The sequence below is a fragment of the Bison bison genome, unplaced genomic scaffold (genome assembly GCF_000754665.1).
Source record: "Bison bison bison isolate TAMUID 2011002044 unplaced genomic scaffold, Bison_UMD1.0 scf7180017864260, whole genome shotgun sequence".
NCBI classification, from domain to species: domain Eukaryota; kingdom Metazoa; phylum Chordata; class Mammalia; order Artiodactyla; family Bovidae; genus Bison; species Bison bison.
Genome location: NW_011494832.1, coordinates 67,213 through 85,848, shown reverse-complemented (window position 1 = coordinate 85,848; position 18,636 = coordinate 67,213). Strand labels below are relative to the sequence as shown.

At 41.3% G+C, this 18,636-nt stretch overlaps 1 protein-coding gene across 4 annotated transcripts in view; it reads right to left on the bottom strand.

Moving 5' to 3' along the window:
* SLC26A5 (solute carrier family 26 (anion exchanger), member 5) overlaps positions 1 to 18,335 on the bottom strand; it is a 36,353-nt gene extending 18,018 nt beyond the window's left edge. For all 4 annotated transcript variants that reach the window (XM_010848067.1, XM_010848066.1, XM_010848069.1 and 1 more), the window contains exons 1-7: positions 18,184 to 18,335; positions 15,830 to 15,969; positions 11,819 to 11,929; positions 10,570 to 10,736; positions 9,855 to 10,019; positions 4,748 to 4,900; positions 2,183 to 2,265 (exon numbers count right to left, since the gene is read on the bottom strand). In XM_010848067.1, coding sequence (XP_010846369.1) covers positions 2,183 to 2,265; positions 4,748 to 4,900; positions 9,855 to 10,019; positions 10,570 to 10,736; positions 11,819 to 11,929; positions 15,830 to 15,969; positions 18,184 to 18,335 — 971 coding nt within the window. The remainder of the gene's footprint in view (positions 1 to 2,182; positions 2,266 to 4,747; positions 4,901 to 9,854; positions 10,020 to 10,569; positions 10,737 to 11,818; positions 11,930 to 15,829; positions 15,970 to 18,183) is intronic.
* Between the last annotated feature and the right edge of the window lie 301 nt (positions 18,336 to 18,636).

Genomic DNA, 18,636 nt, shown 5'->3' with positions numbered 1-18,636 from the left:
ATAGGGAAAGGAAGGTATTAGGTAGGAATTATGGTGGCATGTGAATTTTAAAAAGGAGAAATCTAAGTGTAAAAATTCACCATGTAAATTACTTGTGATTAGTTATTGAATAGGGTTATCTATTGGATCCAAAGACTTGTGTTTATCACATGACTATGTTAGTGACGCAGGTGTGAGGTAATGGAAAGATCACACAACTGGGTATCAGAAGACTGAGTTCTGACTCCAGGCTGGGACTCACTGAACGGCACTCACATCTCTCAAATGTCACCTTCCCTGACACCCTACCTAAAAGAGCAACCCCAGCCCCTCCTGTCTCTTACCCGGCTTCCCCTGTCTTACGGCATGTCTCACCACTGATGTACTGCCTATTTCTCCTAGTAGAATATCAGCTCCATGAGAGCAAAGACTTTTTTGCTTCCATGTTCACTTCTGTTTTTAACTCCTGTGTCCCTAGCACTTAGTAGGCATTCAACAAATATATGCTGAATAACTGAGAATAAATGGACTTTTTAATCTGCTAAGTGAGGATAACACGTCAACAGTGTTATTGTGAGCCATCAATTGACATGGGGGTATAAAAGTACTTAAAAAATTATAAGTCCAAGTAGAAAAGCAAGGATTATCACTGTTATACTTTTAAATGAGTCATAAGTAACTCATTTATGATAGCAATTCATTGAAGCTGAGTGCAGGCTTCCTCCTTCAATACTTGCTCCCTGGGTGAACTTTGGCTTGGAGAGCAACTCCTCCTCCCTGGGCTTCCCTGGAGATTCTTAGCTGGTCCCTGGGGCAAGCCCTGATGGAATATGCCAGGTTCTTTCAATATCCAACATCTGGGCAAATGTCTGACTCTGTTCTTTTGCAAGGAGAGGACAGGGTGGGTGGCAAGAAACAGACGGTACCAGGGACAAAAAGACAGAGAGACACACAGAGAGATACAGAGAGAGCCAGAGATGATCAAGGAGGGACAGATGAGACCAGGAGAGGCTCGTAGTCACTCTTACTCCTTTAAATATAAAAAATAATAGTAAAATTAAAAAAATGTAGAATTAGATAAGAGAAAAACAGATGAAGCAAAGCAGCAATATGTGGTCTAAAACAAGAAAACTGGTTGAAATAATGAGCCACAGGGCTTTCAATTAACATGTCTAGACCATGCACTGTGTGCCAGGTGCTACGTGGACCGCTTTACCTGCACTTCACCGGAGGTCTCACAACTGCCCCTCGGAGAGTCACTAATTACCATGCTTACTTGGCAGAGGAGGAAACTGAGGCTTTGAGATGGTATGTGACTTGCCCAAGGTCACAAAGCTAGTAAGTGACAGGCTAGATTAAGGTCATTTTGCTTTTAACTCCTATGCTACCCAGGAAGATATCTATTAATAAAAAACTGGTAAGTGCTATATAGGAAAAAAAATGAAAAACCACATGCCATTGTTGGTGGGACTGTAAAATGGTGCAACAATTATGGAAAACAGTATGGAGGTTCTCAAAAAGTTAAACTAGAACTATCATATGATCTAGCAATCCCACTTCTATGTGTATATCCAAAACAACTAAAAACAGGGTCTTCAAGAGATAGTTGTATACTCATGTTCATAGCAGGATCAGTCACAATAGCTAAAAGGTGGAAGCAACCCAAATGTCCATCAATGAACGAATGGATAAACAAAGCGTGGTACAGACACACTGTGGAATTTTATTCCACTTTAAAGAGGAAGGAAATCCTGTCACATGCTGTAACATGAACCTTGATGATATTATGCTAAATGAAATAAGCCAGTCATGAGTACTAAAATAATCAGATTCATAGAGATAGAAAGTAGGGGCTGGAGGAAAAGCAGAAAGGAGAGTTATTGTTTAACAGTACAGAGTTTCAGATTTGCAAGGTGAAAAAGTTCTGGAGATCTGTTTCACAACAATGTGACTGTACTTAGTATACTGAACTATGCACTTAATGATTAAAATGGTGAATTTTATGTTATTATTATTATTTTTACCACAATAACCTCTGCCACACATACACAAGCTAAAAAAAAAACAAAACCTCCAAACCCTTTTAGCTATTTGATATATAGGAGAAAATGATTTTTCATTTCAAGAACATTAAAGTAGGAGATATAAGATATCCATCCACTGATTATTCAAGTCATACTGTTACTTATAACTATTTTCCTACCCCAGAGGAAGTGTGCCAACGACATCCACATTGTACGATTCATGCAGGTTAAACCCAGCCGAAATGCCAGTTCCCATAACCACCTGAAAGAGACACAAACCTGAATGCACTCTGAGAAATAAACATTCAAACATCACAAAAATAAGCTTCAAAGAACTTGTTAGCCAAGCCAAATCTATTCTCACACTTTCAGTTTTAAAAAGAATTATAGTCAGCTCCCAGCATTTCTAACTTCTTCTAATGACCTTCTCCACAACATTAAGGTGGACTCTACAGTCTCCTTGTGACCTGGAATTCTTTCCTCTTTACTTTGCTCTGTTTCATCCTGAGGCACTTGGCTAGTTGGCTCCAAACAGAAAGAAGCCGTAAAACCTTCTAGGAGTTGGCTTTGCATTTAGGGCAAGTAAGATGAGGCTCAGGCCAAGGTGGCACAAACAAAGGATATGAAATATGTCTTGTGAGGGTGATACAGTGACAGTGTATCATTGTAAAAGGTATGTTTGGATCTACAATGGTGGATCAGCGTCCTGTAGACTGTGTCTCCAGGACAGCAGGACCAAGGTGCCCACCAGCACCTCCAGAAGCATGGCTGTCTTCTCCCATGTCTGTGGCAGAGTCAGAGCGAAACCGCCTGTCACTAAGTGTACTTATATATAAGGTTTTCTGGATTTAGTCTGTGTGTGAAGTACAAGCCTCAGTGAGCTACAAGAAGAGAAAATAACAGGAGAGATGGCAACTTTCTTCATCCCAAAGAACAACTGCCTGTAGAATTTTCTGAGTGGGTTACTCAGGAGCAAAGGAATAGGGGTGGCCAGAGAAGGGAGCCAGTCCCCCATGGAAGGGCCTGCTGCAAGGAACCAACAAGAAGGTAAGCTCATGATCAGACACAGCAGCCTGCGAGGTCAAGGACATGGTTGCTTTTGGCCCCATGACGAAATGCCTCCTCTTTGTTGGTGGTAATGTCTGCCACCCTTAACTGCATCTGTTGTGCATCTCAAACTGGGGGAGTGCCCCCAAATTCAAATCCACAGGATACACATGGCTCAAGTTTCTGGAGCATCAACTTTATGCAGTGGTAAATAATTTAAACCACAGCTTTCCTACCAACACACACAGATGCATTTTGAAACAGAATACAAAACCCCAAACAATTTTATGATAAAGAAAGTTTATGTTTAAAGAGAGTCATGTAGATACTGTTCCCAAGTTTCCAGCATGGCTTTCTTCTTCCTTGCTCTGAGGAACACACAAATAAGTAAAACACCCAAAACCCCAAAAAACACAGGTTCACCATAATTACAATGAAAGAATTCTGGAGAACCACTGCTCTGGGAAACATGAAGGAAACCTTAAATGGAATCTGGAAAGTGGACAGAGCTAGGAACCTCGGCCAGAAAAAACAATCTTCATTATTTACTTCATGATTAGGGCTTGTCCTTCTCCTTTGCCATGCAAGGGAGCTGAGAACCTCCTGTTGTTCTCCAAGAGGAAACAGGAACTCTGTGTCAAACCCCAGTGATAGAACAGGTCTTGAGATGATGAGAAACAGTCATATTTGGGTGTAGATGAGATGAAAGCAAGGAAGAGGATCAAAGGCACTGGCTTCCTTGTGAGCTATACCAGCTGGTAGGTTTTGGGGCTGGAACTTCTTGCTAAATTTGGATCCGATACCTATCCTTTTTATTTCTTCTCCTGTGGGTTCCCAAACTATACACCAAAGTGCCCCAGGGTCCCAAGGAGAGCTCATTCTCTGTGAGACTTTCATGGGAAATAGGGACACCTGTCAGATACTAGGCAAACTTCTAGTTTGAGTAGTTCACAGTTTCCACATTAGTTCCTACTACATTGGTTTCAGTCATACCAAAGGTTTGCAAACTTTGGTCGCTGTGATTTAGAAAACAAGTACTACACAAAAATCAAAAGTGCACAGGAAATGAGGGTAGTGGTGTCTGACTGGCAAGTTTAAAGGGTTGTGCAGTGTCCACAAGCCACACAAATTCATTAATAAATTGCTGTAGTTATTTAAGAATGTAATAACACTTTATTTCAATTTATATGCATTATTTTTACAAACAGTTCTTAAGTTGTCAGACATAAATATACATTAAATTATTTGGATTTGATTACTTAGTAAATGGAACTATTAGTTAGGTATTTTTTTTGACCTATGAGTGCCAAGAATTAACAAAGTTTGGGAACCTTTGTCTTTTGCTCTTTCCAAACTAGAAACAGCTTAGTTTTCTCAAGTCATTAAAGTATTACATATTCATTATAAAACAATTAGACAATAAAAACTCTGAGAAAGGAAAATCTCCATAATTTCACTCAGATAATTTACATTCACGTTTTTGTGGATAGTCTTCATCTATATTTTAAAAGTCACCCATGCCTATGTTTCAGTGCTTTTATTTGTTTGTCACTGTATTTGTAAAAGTTCCCCTTGACAAACTCCAACCTTCTCTTGGAGGAACAGAGAGAAAAAAAAGTCTAACTTCTCTCTCCCCTGTCCCACTTCAAAACCCTTCACAGAAACAGCTAGGTGAACGTGGCTGGAAGTTGACTTACCGCAAAGAACTCTAAAGGAATGGGTGCTGGCAATTTCTCTTTAAATCTCTCATTAAACTCCTTGCCACCCAACAGCAAACCAAAAACCATCAGCCCAACGCCTAGGGAACACACGTTGAGGTTTTTAACATTCTGCAACACAGCAACTGTACTCTGTAACACAGTGAACACGGGAGGTTACATCAGGCAGTAGCCCCTGCACAGACAGTCCAGTGCTCTAATTCACACTAGCCATCCCAGTAGCGGACGTTTCCAGTTTACACTTCTCAGGCTGAAATCTCTCTCTCCGCAGCTTTCACCACTAGGAGTCACTTTTACCCAGCTATACAACTTTGTAGTTGTAATATCTAACCAACAATCATATATTACAGTGTTTTTTGCTACACTAATGTCTCAATGTAGAATTGTAAAATTCAGAACAGTCACCCTGAAGCTGAGTACTGAGCATTAGGAAAGGACCATGGGTTATATCAGCATAATTACCTGAAAGCAAATATACAGAAAAGCTTTTAGGAACGGAAAGCAGGAGAAATCATTTTTAGCAGATGAAAGAGGAATCAGGTGAGCTTCGAAGGCAACAGAGTAGCAGAAACTTAGAAAGAAGCCCAGGAAACTTAAGAGAAGAAAGCCACTTAATTGTCTCCTAAGGCTGCAGTCTCGGCACCCCACGTACAGTCAGTACTCTTCTGGACCCTGGGCAAGTAGATGACCGCCGAGCCCAGGCTACAAACCTTTCCTATCAACTCCTAGAGCATTCTCTGGTGTGCCTCTCTGTCCTATTTCCTTTGTGACATGGCACTTTGAGAAATCTCTGAGTAAGAAGCATGTTACCAGCTATTATGGGAAATGAAGAATTTAGATATTTAGGAACTATTCCCACAGTTGGAGGCTTCTCAAGTGGCTCAGTGGTAAAGAATTTGCCTGCCAATGCAGGAGATGCAGGAGCTGTGGGTTTGATCCCTGGCTTGGGAAGATCCCCTGGAGAAGGAAACAGCAATCCACTCCAGTATTCTTGCCTGGGAAATCCCATGAACAGAGGAGCCTGGTGGGCTACAGTTCATGGGGTCATGAAGAGTTGGATATGACTGAGCATACATGGACACCCACAGTTGGACTCTATTCTAATCAATGAAACACTCAATTTAATTGTTACTTCCTCAAAGCTACTTTCCTAGATCCCTAATCTAGTAAGTCAGTCAGTTCAGTTGCTTAGTCATGTCTGACTCTTTGTGACCCCATGGACTGCAGCATGTCAGGCTTCCTTGTCCATCACAAACTCCTAGAGCTTGCTCAAACTCATGTCCATTGAGTCGTGATGCCATCCAACCATCTCATCCTCTGTTGTCCCCATCTCCTGCCTTCAATCTTTCCCAGCATCAGGGTCTTTTCCAATGAGTCAGTTTTTCGCATCAGGTGGCCAAAATAATGAAGGTTCAGCTTCAGCATCAGTCCTTCCAATGAATATTCAGGACTGATTTCCTTTAGGATGGACTGGTTGAATCTCCTTGCAGTCCAAGGGACTCTCAAGAGTCTTCTCCAACACCACAGTTCAAAAGCATCAATTCTTTAGCAGTCAGCTTTCTTTATAGTCCAATTCTCACATCCATACATGACTACTGGAAAAATCATAGCTTTACTAGACAGACCTATGTTGGTAATGTCTCCGCTTTTTAATATGCTATCTACGTTGGTCATAGCTTTTCTTCAAAGGAGTAAGCGTCTTTTAATTTCATGGCTGCAGTCACCATGTGCACTGATTTTGGAGACCCAAAATAAAGTCTTACCGTTTCCATTGTTTCCCCATCTATCTGCCATGAAGTGATGGGAAGGATGCCATGATCATTGTTTTTTGAGTGTTGAGTTTTAAGCCAGCATTTTCACTCTCTTCCTTCAATTTCATCAAGAAGTTCTTTAGTTCTTCTTTGTTTTCTGCCATCAGGGTGGTTTCATCTGCATATCTGATGTTATTGATATTTCTCCTGGCAATCATGATTCCAGCTTGTGCTTCATCCAGCCCAGCATTTCGCATGATGTACTCTGCATATAACTTAAATAAGCAGGGTGACAATATATAGCCTTGATGTACTCCTTTCCCATTTTGGAACCAGTCTGTTGTTCCATGTCTGGTTCTAACTGTTGCTTCTTCACCTGCATATAGATTTCTCAAGAGGCAGGTAATGTGGTCTGGTATTCCCATCTCTTGAAGACTTTTCCACATTTTGTTGTCCACACAGTCAAAGGCTTTGGCATAGTCAATAAAGCAGAAGTAGATGTTTTTCTGGAATCTCTTGCTTTTTCTATTATCCACCGGATGCTTGCAATTTCATCTCTGGCTACTCTGCCTTTTCTAAATCCAGCTTGAACATCAGGAAGTCCACGGTTCACATACTGTTGAAGCCTCACTTGGGGAATTTTGGGCATTACTTTGCTAGTATGTGAGATGAGTGCAATTGTGTGGTAGTTTGAACATTCTTTGGCATGTCTTTCTTTGGGATTGGAATGAAAACTGACTTCCAGTCCTGTGGCCACTGCTGAGTTTTCCAAATTTGGTAGCATATTGAGTGCAGCACTTTCACAGCATCATCTTTTAAGATTTGAAATAGCTCAACTGGAATTCCATCACCTCCAGTAGCTTTGTTTGTAGTGATGGTTCCTAAGGCCCACTTGTCTTCACACTCCAGTGATGCTTCCTAAGGCCCACTTGTTTGGCTCGAGGTGAGTGATCACACCATCGTGGTTCGAGGTGAGTGATCACACCATCTGGGTCATGAAAATCTTTTTTGTATAGTTCTTTTGTGTATTCTTGCCACCTCTTCTTAATATCTTAAGCTTTCTACCATTTCTGTACTTTATTGTGCCCATCTTTGCATGAATGTTCCCTTGGTATCTCTAATTTTCTTGAAGAGATCTCTAGTCTTTCCCATTCTGTTGTTTTCCTCTCTTTCTTTGCATTGATCACTGACGAAGGCTTTCTTATCTCTCCTTGCTATTCTTTGGAACTCAGAATTCAGATGGGTATATCTTTCCTTTTTTCCTTTGCCTTTAGCTTCTCTTCTTTTCTCAGCTATTTGTAAGGCCTCAATAGACAACCATTCTGCTTTTTTGCATTTCTTTTTCTTGGGGATGGTCTGGATCCCTGTCTCCTGTACAAAGTCAGGAACCTCTGTCCATAGTTCTTCAGGCACTCTATCAGATCTAATCCCTTGAATCTATTTGTCATTCCCTCTGTATAATCATAGGGATTCATACCTGAATGGTCTAGTGGTTTTTCCTACTTTCTTTTAAGTCTGAATTTTGCAGTGAGTTCATGATCTGAGTCACAGTCAGTTCCTGGTCTTGTTTTTTGCTGACCGTATAGAGCTTCTTCATCTTTGGTTGCAAAGAATATAATCAATCTGATTTCGGTATTGACCACCTGGTTGTAACTCTGGAGTTCTCACAGGAGAAGATGAGCGCACTTTCTTCTACTCCACCATGTTGTGTGTATGAATTATAGAACCCTGATCTAAAGGTCTCCCTATTCAATTTTCATAGCAGCCTGATTTTTCTTTCATAGCACTTAACACAATTTATACTTAATTACACATTTATGTGACTTGTTTTGGTTGCTATGTCTGACCGTTTTGTGACCCCATGGACTGTAGCCTGCCAGGTTCCTCTGTCCATGGAATTCTCCAGGCAGGAAGACTGGAGTAGATTGCCATTTTCATCTCCAAGGGATCTTCCTGACTCAGGGATCAAACCTGCATTTCCTGCAATAGCAGGCGGATTCTTCACCACTGAGGCACCTGGGCAGCCCATTTATGTGATTAGTGGTTTACTATTTGTCTTCCCATTGTACTGGGGACTTCCCTATAGCTCAGAAAGTAAAGAGTTTGCCTGCAATCCGGGTGACCTGGGTTCGATCGCCGGGTCAGGAAGATACCCTGGAGATGAAAATGGCAATCCACTCCAATATTCCTGCCTGGAGAATTCCATAGACGGAGGAGCCTGGCGGGCTACAGTCTATGGAGTCGCAAAGAGTCAGACACAACTAAGCAACTAACACATTTGTCTTCCCATTGAAGTGTAAGCTCACTGCTCTGCCTAACACAGTGTGTGACACATGAATTCTTACAAAGGCCATATAGGTCTTTCATTCCAAAAATATCTTTAGCAGCATTTCAGAGGTTTTGATAAGTAGCAGTTCCACTGTCATTTGGTTCTAATTATTTCATAATTTTCTCTTATCCATGGGCTGCTTAGAAGTGTTTTTAGTTTCCAAATGTATGGGGGTTTTAAGCCATCTTTAGTTATTGATTGCTAATTATATTGCACCATGTGAAACTGCATTTTTTTAGAAGTTGTGGTCAGCTGTACATGACCATTTTCAACATGATCAGTTATTACCATTGTTACCTACATGCTTGTAAATAATTTGTATTTTCTCTGAGTTGGGTGGAAGGGTCTATGTACATTATATTAGATTAAACTGGTTAGGTGTGTTAGTCAAATCCTTTATAGACGTCCAATTTTCGCCTGCTTGAGCAAGCAGTTTTTGAGAGAGAGATGTTATCCCAGAATGACTTTAAATTGACTTCCTTGGTGGCTCAGATGGTAAAGAATCTGCTTGTAATGCAGGAGAACATAAGAGACACAGGTTCAATCCTGGGTTGGGAAGATCCTCTGGACGAGGATATGCCAACACACTCTGGTACTGTTGCCTGGAAAATTCCATGGGCAGAGGAGCCTAGTGGGCTACTGTCTATGGGAATGCAGAGTCAGACATGAGTAAGCAACTTTCACTTTCACTTTCCCAAAGAGAACCTAATCTGATCTTATGAAGAAGCTGTCTCTGGAGCTAATTAGGCTAAAGTTGTAGTCACCAAATAAATACCTGACAAAAAATTTCTTGTGAGGTAGATAGTATCACATATTAATGAAGTGAAACTTTAAGGTTTAATTCCCCTTGTAATGCTCTTCTCAGAAAAGCCTTAGAATGACTAAATCTTCTCCATTCTACTGAAATTCTTAGAAATAAGCAAAGTGAGCCTTGAGATACAGGAGAGGAGGAGGAAAAATACAGAAGGGAACCAAGTACCAGTCAGCCGGGAAGTTGCTTACTTACATACACCACTGAAAAGATCCCACTGTACCGCTTTGTTTTAACTCCAAACAGGTATTTTAACATGGAGGTGAAGACATGCACGGCTGCAGCAGTGGTAAACCCACGGACCAGGGGCTCCGTGAGATATATGGCCACAAATCCAAATCTACAGACACCTAGGCAAAACTTTTTTTTTTTTTAATGACAAAGAGACAAATAAATCACATGATAGATCAGGAAGTTAAATCCAACAGAAAACATCCCAAAGTTTTTTCTGGACCACTTTCTAACACTACAAATTTGTATCTATAGCAGGTAAGTAGCTAACAAATCAGTCAGTGGTTATTCAGAAAACAACAACATTTGGAGGGGCCTGGAGCCTCACAAAGTACTGGGCACCCTTTTTATGCTCCCTGTCCCTCAGAAGTGGGGGCACACTTAGTCATGTCATTGCTTGCTCCTTCCAGGCAGATAAGAAATGCCTTTTCCCATTACCAACCCACCCTGCTTCAAGCTAGTCTTGCTTTTAGAACCTCTAAAGTATCCAACTGCAGTTAGCTAGTTCCTACTCAATATCAATTTAAGTAAAGCATGCAGTGGGACTGGCATTCCTGAGCTACAAACCCTAAGCTCTGGAGTTTTGCTGGCCGACCTTGCCCACGACCAGCCAGGAGTGCTCAAAAGATATTTATTAAATGAGCAAATGAGAGCTTATTTCCACATCTCTGAGTCTTACCTGAATGATTCCTGAAAGTAAGGTCACAGACATGGCGACTTTTACTCTCAAGGCATCTCTTGCCTCTGTACCATTGGTTGCATTTACTCCTCCTGGAATGACTATATCATCTGGTACTAATCGAACAGCCACACCGCCTATCATCAGGCTAATAACTGCAAATGGACCTGAAATAATGAAGTATTAATCAGAGAAATGATTTTCAGCATATCTGATATGATTGTTGCCAGTATCCCAGGAGAGACAGGTGAGGTCAATAAATCCTCACTGAAATAACACTGCACAGTGACAGAATCTTCCATTCCATACACTCTTCTAGAACTTTGACATTTTCCCATGAAGAGGTGGCCTAATTCCTCTCTCCTTGAATCTGGGTGGACTTGCGGCACTCTAGTAACCAAAAGAATGCAGCGGAAGTGATACTGTGTGACCTGCGATGCTACGTAACAAAAGATGCTATGACCTCTGCCTGAGAGCTGTGCTGCTTGCTCGTGCTTCAACCTTGTGTGTGAGAAAGCCCCAGATAGGACCCCATGGAGAGAGGGTGGGGTGAGACGCAAGAAGAGAGGGAGAGGGAGACCCACCTCCTGTAGCTGCTCTGGCTCCAGCTCCCACCTGACTCTCAACTGCTTGAGAGATGCTGAGCCAAAACTGTCCAGTTGAGCCCTTCCCAAATCCTGACCCACAGAAACTATGAGAGATAATCTAATGATTGTTTTTAGCTGCTAAGTTTTGGGCGTGTTTGTCACCTAGCAATGAACATCTGAGACGTGTGTGTGTGTGTGTGTGTGTGTGTGTGTGTTGGCCGGTAGCACCCTCAGGCAGCACCAACACTACTATGAAACCCATATAAACCTGATCCTAAATACACTAAAGAGAAACCATGTACAATTCAGTGTCTAAAATAAGATGCAAATGCAATGTATGCATAGCAATAGGAACTTGAAGTATCATTAATAAATAAAAAGAAAACACAGATGCAAGCAAATTGTATTATGAACTGAAATACTTACATCACAGATTTCTTGTCTTTTCAGACAAGAAAACTGTCTTTTTCTATTATGCCCATATTATAAGAAAGCTATTAATTCTAGAAATCTTGAGGGAGAGTGTATTTTTTAAAAGCACCTATTGGGCATACAGTAACAAAAGTTTGATATCCTAATAACAAACATGTTATTTCTTCAGCACATTGCAAAGCTGGGAAATCCAAAAGGAAAGGTAGTAAAACATCAACTATAAGGTTTACCTATGGATACGTGTCTGGAGGTTCCAAAAAAACAATACATGATAACGGGGTAAAATGAAGAGTATAGGCCAAACACTGGAGGCACAGCTGCCAACATTGCAAAGGCTAAACCTGCGGGATTAAGACCAAACAGAAATGGGGAGATGATTAGAAAACAGCGGGCTCTGTGTATCTCTCTCCTGGTTCTTTATCTATGACGAACAAATGAAAACCCTATTAATTTAAGCTGACGTGTCTCAGCGTGCCCACACTTCTGTCCCACTCCTACACAGAATCTTGTATTTGTGCTCAGAGAGTCCAGGCTGAGACAGTTTTTCTTGTCATTCCCTCTTCACCAGGAGTAGATTTTTTTCTGCTTTAATCTTTCCCAAATTAGATATGGGCAGAAAGTCTTCCTTGACTGGCACAGCTGTAATCTGCTGTTAATTCCCAAATGCCGGCTGCTTCTCCAGTGCGTTGCTTTGAGGGTTGTCCGGAGACCCCTTTTCAATGAGGAACTCCCAGTGCAGCATTCTCTGGCAGATGTAACACCCCTCCCCTAATCTTGGCCCCTTCCAGGTTCCAGGTCTTACACCTCTTCCAGGTTCTTTCTGCTGGGCAGCTGCTTATGCTGTAGGCAGTCTTCTTGGGCAGGCTGCTTTCAAATGAGCCAAGCCTGGTTACCTCCCAAAGCACCCCGTAGTGCTTTAGCCCCAGGAAGCTTTGCAAGTGCAGGCCACATTCTGCTGTTCCAGGTGGTTCACACCATTCCACCTGTAGATTTACTTTTCCTGCAATAGTGCCCACAAACTTTAAGGGACACGTGTCCAGTGCTCCAAGTGGTTCTGTTGCAGTCCTTCTTTCCTTCCTTGACTTTTGGTGGAGGGTAAATGCATAAGGCTTTTTCACCTTTCTCTAGAAAATTCTTACTCCTAATCTAATGTCAGTCTCCTTGTCCCTCACATGCCCAGCTTCCTCATTCTCCTCCAAATCAATCCAACAACCACTCCTGCTGATTTTACCTATAAAACACAGCATGTGTGTTTCCAATTCTTTCCATTTTTATAGCTACCATCTTTATCAAAATGGAAGAAGGTCCAAAAAAAGTTGCAGAATGGCGTTTCAGTGAAAACACAACTATGCAAAATCCTAGAATTTCTCTGAAGCATTTGTCTACGTGCTCACTGCAGCCATTTCCTGAAGCTCTGTCAGTCCAACTTGACTGAACGTCAGTCTAGATCCTATTTCCCACTTCAGATGCTGAGTTGACCTTTGCTCCTTCCCCCACCCTCACCTCTGCCTTTAAATACATCCCTTTCTCTGTCCTCTGGTGCTAAAATGGTTATGGAGAATGGTCCTAAACCTGATTTAAAACTTTGTTTAACAGATTTAATAGATTCAACAACTCAGTTACTTGGCAAATTGAAAATCCAACTAATTGATCACAGGGGAAATTTTTTTTTAAATTTATCATTTGGTAATTACTTTTCAGGAAACTGGTGAGGGAATAGTTCTTCCGGCCAGCTAACCTAGAGGCTCCAAATAGGAAAAGGAGTATATCAAGGCTGTATATTGTCACCCTGCTTATTTAACTTATATGCAGACTACATTATGAGAAACACTGGGCTGGAAGAAGCACAAGCTGGAATCAAGATTGCCGATGACACCACCCTTATGGCAGAACCTGAAGAGGAACTAAAAAGCCTCTTGATGAAAGTGAAAGAGGAGAGTGAAAAAGTTGGCTTAAAGTTCAACATTCAGAAAACTAAGATCATGGCATCTGGTCCCATCACCTCATGGCAAATAGATGGGGAAACAGTGGAAACAGTGTCAGACTTTATTTTTTGGGGCTCCAAAATCACTGCACATGGTGACTGCAGCCATGAAATTAAAAGACAATTACTCCTTGGAAGGAAAGTTATGACCAACCTAGATAGCATATTGAAAAGCAGAGATATTACCTTGCCAACAAAGGTCTGTCTAGTCAAGGCTATGGTTTTTCCAGTGGTCATGTATGGATGTGAGAGTTGGACTGTGAAGAAAGCTGAGCGCTGAAGAATTGATGCTTTTGAACTGTGATGTTGGAGAAAACTCTTGAGAGTCCCTTGGACTGCAAGGAGATTCAACTAGTCCATTTTAAAGGAGATCAGCCCTGGGTGTTCATTGGAAGGACTGATGCTGAAGCTGAAACTCCAATACTTTGGCCACCTCATGTGAAGAGTTGACTCATTGGAAAAGACCCTGATGCTGGGAGGGATTGGGAGCAGGAGGAGAAGGGGACGACAGACGATGAGATGGCTGGATGGCATCACCGACTCAATGCACGTGAGTTTGAGTGAACTCCGGGAGTTGGTGATAGACAAGGCCTGGCGTGCTGCGACTCATGGGGTCGCAAAGAGTGGGACACAACTGAGTGACTGAACTGAACTGAACCTAGAGGTTTGTCAAGCCATTATCCCCTTTTGATTACACTGAGTCACTGTTGCCTCTAACTGGTTTCCCTACATTCATTCTGGTGCCACTCCCATCAACCAAGTCCCTTCCCCACACAACAGTTGCCCAAAAAAACAAAACAAACAAACAAAAAACACCCAAGGGGAAAGCAAGCTGACAAGCTTTCACTGGACTCAGAATAGAATCCAAAAGATCCTACTGAGGCTGTGCAGACCTGCTCCTGCCCATCTGGCCAGCCACTGGCCCCTCACTCCCCACACTCCTAGCACACTGCCTTTCTCAGAATTCTTCAAACACCCAATTCTTTTCCTGCTAACTGCTTTCACACATGCTATTGCTTCTTCTTGAAATGTATTTCTTCTCATTCTTTATCTGCCTCCTACTCATCCTTCAGGTCTCAGCTCAATCTCACCTTTTTTTTCCCCTTATGTGGAAGTATGAAGTACTAATTTTTTAGATATCAGACAAGAACAGAGTTAAAGAATCCAATTTTATTGCAGCACTGTAAAAAACACCCCTTTACCACAGTGTAAGATTTAAATGCATATGCACAAGGGTCCATATGATATAAAATGTAGTGAGGTGGCTGCTGCCCTGCCAAGTACTTCCAGTCCCTACTTAGGTCCTATTGCTGCTGCTGCTGCTAAGTCGCTTCAGTCGTGTCCGACTCTGTGGGACCCCATAGACGGCAGCTCACCAGGCTCCCCCGCCCCTGGGATTCTCCAGGCAAGAACACTGGAGTGGGTTGCCATTTCCTTCTCTAATGCGTGAAAGTGAAGTCGCTCAGTCATGTCCAACTCCTAGAGACCCCATGGACTGCAGGCTACCAGGCTCCTCCGTCCATGGGATTCTCCAGGCAAGAGTACTGGAGTGGGGTGCCATTGCCTTCTCCGGGTCCTATTGCAATACTGGTCAATCTCACTTTCTCAATGAGGTTCTGTGACTTACCTACTTAAATTAGGTCCCCATATTATTATCATGTCAGAGTGCCCTGTATCTTCTTTCATAGTGTTTACCATCATTTGTACATAAACATTTATGTGTATTTTTATTTATTTCATGCTTCTCTCCCTAACTGGATAGTTAGTTCTGTGAAGACAGGGAGGGCCAGGTTACACACGTGTGAACAGATGAATAAATCAATGAGCATTTTCTTAAATTCTTGTATACCTATAAAATTATACAACTGCAGAGGAATTCAGTATATCATGGTACCTTATAATTAGATATGGACTTAGTCAAGAACATTTTTTTAAAAATGGAGTATAGTTGATTTAAGGACAGCCCCTAACAACATGTTCATGGAGTTAGAAATTAACTTAGCAAAGGAAAGACAATGCCCCACCAGTTCCTGAATGTATTGATCTGTAAATGTATCACCATATTCTGCAACTAAAAGCTCTGAGGCTTTTAAAGGGTAAAATGTTTCTGAAGAATTACTCTAGACAGGAAAAGGTGCTAGAACAATGTGATAAAAATTATAAATTTAAAATCACGATGAAATTAAACAGAACAAAGTTAACACAATTGTTTGAGATGATATCAGAGGAAGAGAAAAATGAAATATATTCTACTGACCTTGCGGAAGCTGCAGCACCCCTGTGCTTATGCCTGAGACCAAGTCACCTAACACATACTCTTTGAATTTGTATGCAGGCAACCACTTGGTTATGGGGAGGAACATGTAAATGATATTTCGTATTTTCTTAGGAGTACATCTGGAAGGACAAAGAAATAGATAAATGAGAACCATTTCTGTAGAATTCACATCAAGGCATTTTCCCTTCCCTATATTTTGGAACAAAAAGGAAAAATTCAAACTGGTGATGAGGGTGATTTTTCTATTCTGCAGAGATCAGAGAGAATAGCTGCTTATTATTTTTTTAGAAAATAGGAACATCTGAATTGGGTCCACTCTAACACTCCACAACTGACCATGAAAAATAAGAAAAAGTTAGTTTCAAAATAGTTGAGATATCCCAGAAGCCATTATTTCAATAGGTGAAATCTTTAATGTGCTTTCTGTGTTGATGTAAAGTATGGGAAGTACTTACCAATTGAGTTAACTTTTGATTGTGGAACCACTGACCAGCACCTACCCACTTAGTTTTCCCTTTTCTTTTTTTTCAAAAACATCTTTATTTTGTGTTGGGGTATAACCGACTAACAATGTGGTGATAGATTCATGTGAACAGCAAAGAGACTCAGCCATACAAATATATCTAAGTTTTCCCTTATAAAATGAAAGGAATTCACACAGGTATTATGAGCTTTATAAACATGTGTTCAATGCTTTAGGGTCTTTGATTAGGTAAACTCAAAACACCACCGTTACTGTAGCTGAGTCTATGCCTGGCTGTCTTGCTTAGGTGGAACACCGTGGTAATAAAACCAAGGCATTGTATTTAATCCCTGGATGTTTTAATTAACTTTGATACAGAGACTGTATTATGGGCTTTGGCCAGTCGTCTTGCTGGTCGATGCCTGTAAGAGTATAGACAGATGAATTCCATTATCACTGTGACAGTCTCAAGTCCTCTTGGTGACAAGGAAGCAATTTATTCCATTTAAAAGGATAATGCATTGTTGTGAAGTGTTAGTCGCTCAGTCGTGTCTGACTCTTTGGGACCCCATGGACTGGAGCCCACCAGGCTCCTCTGTCCATGGGATTCTCCAGGCATGAATACTGGAGTGGTTTGCCATGCACTTCTCCAGGGGATCTTCCCTACCCAGGGATCGAACCCAAGTCTATTGCATCTCCTGCACTGGCAGGTGGGTTCTTTACCACTAGTGCCACCTGGGAAGCCCATGCATGGTATTTTATATAGTGTCTTTAGTGATTAAAAGTACTTGGTAATTAGATGTAGAAGGATATTGGAAGCAAAAATGTAAAGCAACTATGACAAGAGCAATGAATCTGAGTAAAACAAACTAGATTTGATAGCAGTCTCCCTGTTTAGAAAACTGAGATATTAATACTAGCTACATTTATACAGTGTTTTCCATGTGCCTTGCACTGTGTATAAATTAATAGATTTTAACCCCAGTAACCCAATGATGTAAACACTATTACTATTCCCATTTTTCAGAGGAGGAAACCAGTGCACAGCTGATAGGTGGTTGGGGTTAGGATTAAAACTCAGGTAGTCTTGACTCCAGTGTATGTATTTTTAACCTCTCATGATGTCATACCTAGAGCACAGGGTCACTGTGAAGCTTAAATGAACACAGCACAGGAGCTGTGGTCTCAATGGTTCAGGAGGCAGCAATCAGATAGTCTGCACAATGAGGTATGCAATCAGGCACCAAGGTATTATCAGTCTCAGGCCTGCCACATTACTGTATCCGTGTTTTCAAAATGAAGAGTCCCAAGACACTGAATGTCTTTGATAGCTTCAGTTGGGGACTTACATTCATAGATTCAAGGTGTTGGCACTAGAGTAGAAGCAGGAAAAAGACTAGAGTGGTTGGAACATTCCTGAAATGGAAGAGGTGGACATTTTTTCAGTAGGGGGAAGGATCAAGCCATTTTATTGAGGGGCTTTGGAGGAGAGTTGACAGGTTAGGAAGACAATGAGATCCTATGTCCTTCTCCTGGCTGGGATCTCCCCAGCTTCACAGTCACTGAAAGCAGTGGATATTTTAAAGGTGTGTGGAGAACTGAAAAGTGGATTGTTCATATAAACCTTTATATGACATAAGGCATAGCTGGAATTTCATATGGTGAAATGCATAATAAAGCTTGTGTTCCATCAGATATCTACCACCGAATGTAGATGTGGACATCTGAATGAACCATGTGGACAGCTCTGCAAATCACGAGTGTTCATCATTTGTTTTTTCCTCTACATCACAGATTCTCTTTGTACATTTGACCTTGCTTCTCTCGTAACTGAATGAGAGAATAAAGGAAACAGGCTGAAAGAACATACGTGAATGCCTGTTTCAGCTTATCCCCGATGGAATCCGAAACCTTGTCCTTCTTGTGCAATCTTTCTTGGAGGACTGGATGACTAAAGATAGGTCTTTCCACATAGTACCGCTTGGTTGCTCCAAGGATTTCATTTTCTTCAGCATGATCCATAGTACTCTGAAATTATTCATCAACAGCAGGAGACAAGCATTTCCTGAGTGTCACTAAGGGAGAAAATAAAAACTCTATTTCAGATGCCAAAATCTTACAGATGATTGTTTCCTACCATCTCTTCCTGGCAGTGTTATTGTAAGTTCTCTAATGACTTTTTCATCTTTGAATACCCAGAGCACCAAACCTAGTGATCTAGACAGAGTAGGCACAAATAAATGAAAGGAAATTAAGGTCAGTAAAAAACATATGACATTTCTTCCCAGGGCAATTAGTGGGTAATGTATATACTTTAAACAAA